A 10,261-nucleotide genomic window follows, 5' to 3' on the forward strand; every position below is an offset into this window, starting at 1 on the left:
CTGGGAGACGATTGTCCAATATCCTCGGGTACTGATTGAGGGGTCAAATTCGTCTTAAGGACACGACGTTACTTCGTTGGGCTCGGATCAACATTCTGTTTATTTATTTGTACTACTTTCAGGTTAGTTTTCCTGACGTTTGATTTCAATTTCTGGTATACGAACTTAGCCGACAACAAGATATTCCATAAAACAAGGAGGGAGGGAGAGACGGAGAAAGAGAGGGAGAGGGGCTGCGGTGGTGGTGACGGAGTTTCCCAGTAAACGATCTTTATTGCTCAGCAATTCATAAACAAGGTACATAGATTCCATATAAACATTGAGATAAATTATTGATTTATTCTTGGCAATCTCTCATGGAGAGTTGCAATGATCTCATACGCTATATAGCTCACATGCTCTGTGGGCATTTTTCTGGTCATCTACTCCATTTAGTTGTTGTCGTACCAAAACTTTGTCCGGAGGTCGTCGACAACTTTCTTGTCCACTTGGAAGGCCTTGGTGAGAACATCAGCAGAAATGGGTGGCTTCGCTCCGAAGACGGAGTTAGCTATGATAATGACTCTTGGGTTTTGGCTGCTCAAACCAGCAAAGGCCAGTGCAGGGGTCTCTCCAGTATTCAACTGGAAGTGAATGAGTCCAATTGGGAAAACAAACACGTCACCTTTGTACAAGACTTTGGTAAAAAGAGTGTTGTGTTAAGAAGTGATTCAAAGTTGAGTTCCTTGTTTTTAGGAGGCAGTTAGCTAGTTACGTAGTCAACAATAAATTTCCTTGTTAGCGGATTCTTAGGAGCCATATTTGGCTTAGTTGCCGTTTTTACGTTTTGTGAATTCTATTTATTGCTATTTTGTTTTCTCAAAAAGTGCGTTGAATAAAAGTCCTCCAATTTCATAATCTCCTCTGTTTTACATGTAGTTTCTGTCTTGTGAGCTTGATTTGTATTAAGTGACCTTCTTATTGATCCAACGTTGTGGTATCAGAGCCAGGTTGAAGGTCTCTACTATAAATCAACATGGCAGCAAATGGATCTAACTTGCAGGGTGAAAACTATGAGTTTTGGAGTATTAAGATGAAGACTCTCTTTAGGTCTCAAGACCTATGGGAGACTGTGGAAGATGGTGTGCCAGAGAATGAAGAAGATGGCAAAATGCAGGAGCTGAAAAAAAGAGATGCCAAAGCTCTTTTTTTTTTATCCAACAGGGGCTGCATGAAACTGTCTTCTTTGGAGTTTCAGCCGTGGAAATAGCAAAAGAACCATGGGAGGCTTTGAGAAATGAGTTTCAGGGGACAACCAAGGTCAAGGCAGTGAAGCTGCAAACCTTGAGGAGAAATTTTGAGACATTACAGATGAATGGTGGAGAGTCCATTCAAGATTTCTTTTCAAGAGGCATGACAATGGTAAATCAAATGAGATCGTATGGAGAAGAGATCTCAGATGAAACCATTGTTTGCAAAATACTCAGAAGCTTGACAACAAGATTTGATCACGTAGTGGTAGCAATTGAGGAATCAAAAGACTTAACAACCATGTCTGTCGATGCCTTGATGGGTTCTCTTCTTGCTCATGAAGATAGAATCAATAGAGCTGGAGAGAGAATTGATGAAAGGGCATTCCAAGCTAACTACAATTCAAGAGGAAATTGGAGAGGATCAGGAAGCTCAGGGAGAGGAAACTGAAGAAGTGCGACGCGAGGCAGAGGCAGAGGCAGAAACGCACAACAAGAAACGAGAAGATGCTTCAATTGTAACAAAGTGGGACATCTTGCAAAAGATTGCAAGGTAAAGGTTAACCAGGCAGAATTTGCTGATGATGAGGAACAAGAAGAGGAGGAAGAAGAGTGTTACCTGTTTATGGCACATGAGGAGACAACACGGAACAAGAGGTCCATTTGGTTTGTGGACAGTGGTTGCTCCAATCATATGACGGGAGTGAAAGAACTGTTCAAGGACTTGGATGAGTCTCAGAAACGAATGATCATTTTTGGGAACAACTACAAAATTCAGGTGGAGGGAAAAGGCACAATACTTATCAAGACACATCAAGGAAGAAGCAAGCTGATCAGGGGTGTCTTGTACGTACCTCAATTGGCTCACAACCTGTTGAGTGTAGGCCAATTGCTGATGTTAGGATTTATAGTTCTCTTTGACAACAACACTTGCACCATCAAAGACAAAGAAAGAGGACAACTGGTGGCTCGAGTAGCAGTGATAGAAAATCTTATGTTTCGTTTTAAGGTTACAGCAGTAGAATAGCTCAGTATGGTAGCAATAAGTTCCTCAGAGCTATGGCACATGAGATACGGCCACCTGAATTATAGGAGTATGAAGGAACAGTCAATAGATGAAATGGTCAGTGGTATGCCAACGATAGGTGACAAATACAAGCAGTGCGAGGAATGTATTTTTGCAAAACACAGCAGTAAGTCCTTTCCAAAAGAAGAAGCCTGGAGAGCCACCGACGCATTGGAGCTGGTGCACATGGATCTTTGTGGACCAATGAGTACAACCTCATTGGGTGGAAGTATTTCATTTTGTTGATTGATGATTTTAGTAGAATGAGTTGGGTTTTCTGCCTCAAAGTTAAGTCTGAAGCATTTGAAACATTTAAGAAGTTTAAAGCTTTTGTTGAGAAGCAAAGTGGGAAAAATATCAAAGGGGTAAGATCGGATATGGGAGGTGAATTTCTTTCCACAGAATTCAATCATTTTTGTGAAGAAGCAGGCATAAAGAGGCAACTTACAACACCTTATACACCCGAACAAAATAGTGTGGTAGAGAGGAAAAATAGAACAGTGATGGAGATGGCTAGGGCCTTGCTGAAATCGAGAGACATGCCTAATCTCTTTTGGGCAGAGGCAGTTCACGTTGCTATCTACATTCTCAACGTATCCCCAACCAAGGCAGTGACAAAGAAGATCCCATTTGAAATGTGGTATGGCTTTAAACCTACTTGCTAGTCATTTGAGAATTTTTGGATGTGTGGCATATTCTATGAAAAATCAGCAGGATAGAAAGAAGTTGGATGAAAAATTAGAAAAGTGTGTGTTCATTGGGTATTGTACAGAAAGTAAAGCATACCGATTGTACAATCCTGTAACTGAAAAAGTATTCATTAGTAGAAATCTGAAGTTCAATGAGGAGGAAGGGTGGAATTGGAAGGGAAAGGAGAAGAAGTGATACACCTGATAGATGAAGAAGGTACCGAAGATGAGGAGCATGAAACTCAGTCAGAAAGTGCACATGCATACAGCAGCGTAGGTGCAAGTGGATCTTCAACAAGCTCGGATACAACGAGTTCAGATGAAACACCACCAAGGAGGATGACCACAAGAAGCTCAAGAAGAATCGAAGAAGCAACAACTTCCAGTTCAGAAGAGACACCTCCACAAAAGGTGCGCTCCTTGAGGGAAATCTTTGAGTCTTACACACTTGCTCTCTTTACAGCTGATCTAGGCTCTTATGAAGATGCAGTTGGTATAAAATAATGGGAAGATGCAATGAAGGAAGAGTTAGAAGCTATTGAGAGGAATCACACATGGGAACTTACGAATTTGCCACAAGGAAAACAAGCAATTGGGTTAAAGTGGATTTTCAACACAGTTTCATGCGGATGGGAGAATTCATAAGCACAAGGCAAGGTTGGTGGCCAAAGGGTACTTATAGATCCCAGGTGTAGATGTAGAGGAGACGTTTTCATCTGTAGCAAGATTTGAAACAGTAAGATTAGTCCTGGCGTTAGCAACTCATATGAGATGGAAGGTGCATCAGTTTGATGTCAAATTTGCCTTTCTTAACGATGAGTTAATGGAAGAGGCATTTGTCACACATCTTGAAGGATTTGTTGTGAAGGAAAAGAAGGACAAAGTGTACAAGCTTCACAAGGCTCTATATGGTTTAAAACCGGCACCAAGAGCATTTTACCTAAAAATCCATGAATATTTCATGGAGTGTGGCTTTGTGAGAAGTTGCAGCGAACCAACGTTGTATGTGAAGAGAAATGGAGTCGCAGATCTATTGGTGGTGTGTATTTATGTGGATGATATGGTATATTGTGGGTCAAATGCTACTGCAATTTCAGACTTTAAGCAAGCAATGAAAAGTAGATTTGAGATGACGGATCTGGGCCTTCTTCATTATTTTTTGGGAATTGAAGTTCAGCAAATGGAAGGTGGCATATTCATAACCCAGAGAAAGTATGCGAAAGATATGCTCAACAAATTCAACATGAGCAACTGCAAATGGTTTATAACCCCTATGAATATGACCAAGAAATTGCAGATGGAGGATGGTTCACCAGCAGCTGATAGAAGCATGTTTAGGAGTCTTGTAGGAGGGATTATTTATCTAACTCGTTGTGACATTATGAAATCTAACTCACTTGGAATTTATGAAATGGATGGTTTTATGAACGTACTTGTAGTTAGATCTCGCTCGGAATTGATCACTTCGGGAATATTAACCGTTAGGGAAAGGCTAATTAGGGATTTAAATTCGCGCGACCAAAGAACTCGATAGTGAACCGGCTTTCAACCACAAAAATTGTCGAGGTGACATTTTGAGCCAATAAGGGCCAATCCAAGGATAGTCAGGGATCAGTTCGCCGTTATCATATTAGTGGATCGTGGGTGATTTCGCTTGACCACGAAATGAATCGACGAATGGCCCCGAACCTATGCCAAACGATCGTGCCCGTCGGAACGAGCGATTGATCCTCGCAATTAAGTGACAACCGAAGTCGTCCCGACCCGAGTAAACTTGTACGTGGCATGATTCAGTATCGGACACGGGTCAAATGTACGAATTTCCCCAAAAGCCACCCGTTAGTCTGAGATCCGCGCAAGTTACGTAATTTAGAACTTAGTCGTGAATTAGAGACCAAGTTGGGCATTGAAAATTTAGAAAGTCACGACAGATCATTTGGACGATGTTGTCATTTGGTCGAGTAGCCTCGGATTTGTCCGAATCCTTTAGAAAAATTGAATTTCGGCGAGAAATGGAAAATGACCATTTTACCCCTGGAAATTTGTTAAGGCCAATGTAATTTGGGAAGGGCATTTTGGTAATTTCACCCTAGCCTTAGAATTAGAGATTTTTGGACAATTTTGCCCTTGGACTTTTTGAGAAATTCCCAAATTACCCTTAAATATTTTGGAAAAAATTCGATCCAGACCGTTGATCTCAAGATAAGATCGAATCTAAGCCGTTGATTGGATTTGTGAGAGAATGGCAAGATGATCTTTTGGCCCTTCAATTATTGACCTTGGACTATTAAAGTCCAAACTCCTCTCTCTCTCCTCACTTTCTCCCTCTCTCGGCTCACTCACTCTCCCTCTCCTCCCTCACTGATCACCGCCCTCTCCGCCTTGCCGCGCCGCCGCTCACCAGCCGTCTGTCCGCCGTACCACCGCCATCCCGCCACCGAGCCGCACCACCCCCCTCACGTCGTCCCTCTCTCTCTCCCTCTCGGCGATCTCTCTCTCCCCTCGTGGTCGTGAGTGACCGCGGCCACGGAAGCCGCTCGCCGCCGCCCGCTGTTCAACCGCTCACCGCCGTCGCGTGCCGCCATGAGGCCACCGATCAGCCGCCCCCTTCCCACTCTAGCCGAGCCAGTCTAGAGTTCGTGTAAGTCGCGCCCTAAACTCTATTTAGGATTTTGGATATCAACGGACGATTTAGGGCTGAATTGGGTTGATAGGTGACGGTTTAGGGGTTAATTTAGTCGACCGGTTTGAGGATTGATATTGGCTGAGTCGAGGCTGAAATGGTGAGGTTTCGGGACTGATTTGAGGTCGAGTAAAGTGCTGGACATTGTGGGTTGAATCGACGAGCATTTGGCTCGATTTAGGGGCATATAGTGTCGGTTTGACGTGTTATGTGGTGGCTGGAATTGTGGTGTTTGGTATGGCTTGAAATGAGCATGAAAATGCAGAAATTGTACTAATTATGTGGCTGTGATTGTGGGCCCGATAGTGGTTTCGTATGTTCGTTGCATCGTGTTTTGGTTGATTGAAATGTGAGTCGTTATGTGCACGCTTGGGCTGAATTGGTTTTAATTGTCAATTGGCCGTGTTGGATGCTTATTGAGTATGAAAAATGTGTGTGAATTGGTGCGTGCACGGGCCACATGTGATTGGCCAATTTATTGGCAAGTGGGTGTTGAGCGTGTGAACGAGCGAGAAATCGTGTGTGGCACGGTATGTGTGGTTGCGGAAATCCCTGAGGTGGTATCATTACGCGGGGAATTGATCCGTCCTGAGGTGGTACGACTACGCGAGACGATGCCCGGTATTACCGGAGGACGACCAACCTGAGGCGGTACCATTGCGCGGGTTGTGTCGTAGGTGGTGGGTGTTAAGCCTGAGGCGATACCATTACGCGGGCAAGATACACGGCCTGAGGTGGTACCATTACGCGGGCCATGAAGTATTGTTATGAGTTAGTCGCAGTGGACCTGAGGCGGTACTACTACGCGGGTCACTGGCGAGTCGAGTATGAGTTAGTCGCAGTGAACCTGATGTGGTACCATTACGCGGGTCACTGGCGAGTTGGGTGGAAAGAATGCGATGAGGCCGGAACGAATGCATGAAATGTAATTAGAACGTGCATATGATTGGAAATTATACTACTGTGACTAACGTGCAGGTTACACACTGGAAAGGCCTAGGTAAGTATAAATTGTGTGCCTGCTATGTGATGGCTGAGTGTCGTTGTGTTTGTGGTTGTATGGAGGTACGTGATAGCCTAGGTGGGGTTTAGGGTGTGTGCTTATTGAGATGTAATCTCATGGTTGTTTCAACCAACAATTTCAAAACCCCGGCCTGAGCAATGAATCCCCCGCCGCCGCCACCTAAGCGTTTTGGAGTACCGATGCACATCGACCACAATGTTGTAGAGTACCCGATAGACGAAAATATGACTTGGGTTAAGCATACGACGGTAGTTTGGGTAGACATAGGACTACTCCTTTGGCAGGCCCATACCTACACAGCCTGGATGTTTAGAGACGGGGTGGATGAGTTTGGCCCCGTCCGTGGCTTCGACGTCCCCTTTGATGGAGTTGGGGATTGGGACCCATCAGCCATACCCTTTCCCGATGGTGAGATGACGAGCCTAGAGACTAGCCTAGCGTAATCCGGACTTCAGCAAGCGCCTGTAGCACTTGAGCCCTTGAGGGACGAGCATGAACCGGAGCCGGAAGAGTCCCAGGCGGGGTACGATCCAATGGACGTGGACCTCAAGGTGATCCCAGAGGAAGAACCCGAGGCAGAACCTGAAGAAGCCCCAGAAGATGAGCCTGAAGAAGAACCGGAGGACGTACCCGAGTATGAGCCCTGGTACGATCCCAAGTTTGTGCCAGAGGACGAGTCAGATAAGGAGCTAGTTGAGGAGGAGCGGGTTGAAGGTCCAGCAGAGTTGGGTGATATAAACAACCCGATTGAGATTGAGACCGAGCCGGAGTCCTCAAAGGAGCAGACAGTCCAGGGGAATTCAGATTCGGATGATGAGGAATCATACTCTGAGTGGACGCCAAGTAGAGGGTGTAGGGGTTAGTATAGGGGTTGGGAATAGGCTTTTTGAGGTGTTCCATTTTTGGAGATAGGGTATACCAGGCTGCTGATCCTTTTTGACGTCGGTGGTTTATAGTGTAGAAGTTTGGTGTGCTTGTATATATTGTGGTTTTATAAATTATGGATATTATATAAGTTTAAATCGATAATGGATGTGTTTATCTCCCCTTTTTACCCCAGTTGTTATTGTCCGGGTATTGATTGTGGCTTTCGCTGATTGATATAAATCTCTGATAAGTTGGATTGGGTCGGCGATATCCTGGGACGTCGCATTATTCGACCAGAAAAGTGTGTCGCGTGCTCGATGAGGTTCGTGGCGTGACACTCATACTAAGCCAGACATAGCCTTTCCTATAGGTGTTGTATCAAGGTTCATGCATAATCCTTCACAACATCACTTAGGAGCAGTAAAGAGGATTCTTAAGTATGTTGTTGGCACCACTGATCTTGGAATTTTATACAAGCAAGGGTCTGAGTTGAAGTTGCTGGGGTATACAGACAGTGATTGGGCTGGATGCGTTGAAGATAGAAGAAGCACATCCGGTTACTGCTTCACCTTGGGCTCAGGAGCAGTAGCATGGAGTTCTAAGAAGCAAACAATAGTTGCCTTGTCCACTTGTGAAGCTGAAAATATAGCTGGAGCAGGAGCAGCTTGTGAGGCAATTTGGTTGAGGAAGGTCTTAAGTGAGCTGGGTCAGGAACAAGTAGAGGCCACTGTTATAAAGTGTGATAGTGCTTTAGTCATAGCTTTGAGTCGAAATCCAGTCTTCCATGGTCGATCCAAGCACATAGAGATTAAGCATCATTTTTTGAGGGAGCTGGTAGCTAGAGATGAAGTTAAGCTGGATTTTTGTGGGACAGAAGAGCAGGTAGCTGATGTGTTAACTAAAGCTTTATCACGTGGGAGGTTTGAAGAACTTAGAAGTCAACTTGGTTTAACCAACTTTGAAACAAGGGGGGATGTTAAGAAGTGATTCAAAGTTGAGTTCCTTGTTTTTAGGAGGCAGTTAGCTAGTTACGTAATCAACAATAAATTAGTTTGTTAGCGGATTCTTAGGAGCCATATCTGGCTTAGTTGCTGTTTTTACATTTTGTGAATTCTATTTATTGCTATTTTGTATTCTCAAAAATTGCGTTGAATAAAAGTCCTCCACTTTCATAATCTCCTCTGTTTTACGTGTAGTTTATGTCTTGTGAGCTTGATTTGTATTAAGTGACCTTCTTATTGATCCAACATGTTGTTCAATTGGTTGGATGCGACGAAGCCAACAAGGAGTGTGCCCTTAACGACGACCAGAACCTCAGTGCCACGGGGGTGAATGTGGGGAGGGTTTAGACCGCTAGGAGTGAAGTCAATGCGAGCCATGGATATGCCCAAAGTATTGAGTCCTGGAAACTCGAGGACTGTAGCAGGTGTGACGAAGGATCCAAGTGGGTTTGCAGTATTCCCAGGGTTTCTGAACTTCATAAAGACGAAGTCATCTGCAGTGGCTTGCTTAGGGTCCTTGCAAAACTTCCCATTCACAAACACTGCATAAGAAAACAGAACTCATCTTAATATGCATCACTCAATATGTGATGACTATTAGACTAGTTATGATAGGTAACAATGTTGTCATGCTACCAAAACAAAACCTTTTTGCGCGTTCAGTGTATAGCATCATTAACCGGAAGAAAACAGAATGTCAATAACACTAGAAAAGAGGTTCAACCTGCAGACTTCGGGTCGTCGATGGCCACGCATATGTCCTGAAGAGGACTTGGGTCATAAGCAAAGGCAGTGGCAGTCGCCAAAGCCAAAATGAGAAGGCTTATGGGAAGGGACTTCATTGTGGGCGGGAGGTAGGGCTTTGATCTCAGGTTCTATATCCTAGCTCAGAGTATTATTGCTCGAGGGTGGAGTGAGGTGCCTTGCATCCTAAGATGGTCTCTTTTTATAGATGACAGTGCTTGACCAGGTATACAATTTACTCGACCAGTTTTCCTGCGGATTACCATGTTGTCAAAGGTTTGATCTTTATTTCCCCTTCTTAATTCAAAAGAATGGACTTTTCTATAACCACTACCATCACGTGGCAGTCAGTTGATTTTCTCATCTCCAGCTTAAACAATGGATATTATCAGCTATGGAAGTGCTCATTCATGACTATTACAACCTTGCATCATTCCTCCTTCACCGCTTCAGCTCTTCAGCATCAATTTGGAGCAGCGTGATCAAACAAGGACTGCTCTCTGAACATAGTTTCATGCGTCTGAACTGGATTGAATTGACCCTCTCTGGATTAGGAAAGGCTCTTTTCACACTTATCTTCACCGTGATAATTTTGAGGTTGCCGATATTCCCTTTCAGTAATAGTTAGGGGATTTCATCTGATTTGACATGCCAAACGCTGAGCTTAGTAACAATGCACATAGCAGTGATTCACACTACCGTTGCGCAAAACATTATATGTTAAGTACCTTTGATAAAAAAAAAAAAGTACCTTTGGATACACAATGCAAGCTCATAATGTGAGATTTTGTAGGACCACTGTCAACTGTTCTAAAAGCTTAGGCTAATAGATGAAGGCATGATTTATTAATTAAATATTCTAACACTCCCCCTCATGCTTAGTCGAGTCTTTTTCCCTAGTACTAGACCTGGAAATATTTAATTGGGAAAGAAAATGGGGCCTGAAAGATTCAAACTC

The 10,261-nt window shown here is 43.9% G+C and overlaps 1 protein-coding gene across 1 annotated transcript; it reads right to left on the reverse strand.

Moving 5' to 3' along the window:
- Positions 1 to 285: 285 nt before the first annotated feature.
- Positions 286 to 9,462, reverse strand: LOC115694163 (germin-like protein subfamily 1 member 13). Its single transcript, XM_056312091.1, has 3 exons — positions 9,284 to 9,462; positions 8,798 to 9,101; positions 286 to 690 (listed from the first exon to the last, which is right to left on the reverse strand). Exons 1-3 carry the CDS (start codon positions 9,399 to 9,401, stop codon positions 432 to 434), a joined length of 681 nt encoding a protein of 226 aa, XP_056168066.1. The 5' UTR covers positions 9,402 to 9,462; the 3' UTR covers positions 286 to 431.
- Between the last annotated feature and the right edge of the window lie 799 nt (positions 9,463 to 10,261).

Source organism: Syzygium oleosum, unplaced genomic scaffold (genome assembly GCF_021117445.2).
Source record: "Syzygium oleosum isolate NSW1041296 unplaced genomic scaffold, Sole_v2.1 Sole_v2.06, whole genome shotgun sequence".
Classification (NCBI taxonomy): domain Eukaryota; kingdom Viridiplantae; phylum Streptophyta; class Magnoliopsida; order Myrtales; family Myrtaceae; genus Syzygium; species Syzygium oleosum.

What these genes read in the sequence shown, in the direction of transcription:
- LOC115694163 (XM_056312091.1), bottom strand. Translation starts at nt 9,401, where the DNA reads ATGAAGTCCCTTCCCATAAGCCTTCTCATTTTGGCTTTGGCGACTGCC. An exon ending in CGACGACCCGAAGTCTGCAG is followed by an intron (nt 9,102 to 9,283) that starts GTTGAACCTCTT and finishes TTTCTTATGCAG; the next exon opens with TGTTTGTGAATGGGAAGTTT. An exon ending in TTGAACAACATGTTGGATCA is followed by an intron (nt 691 to 8,797) that starts ATAAGAAGGTCA and finishes TTAACACAACAC; the next exon opens with TCTTTTTACCAAAGTCTTGT.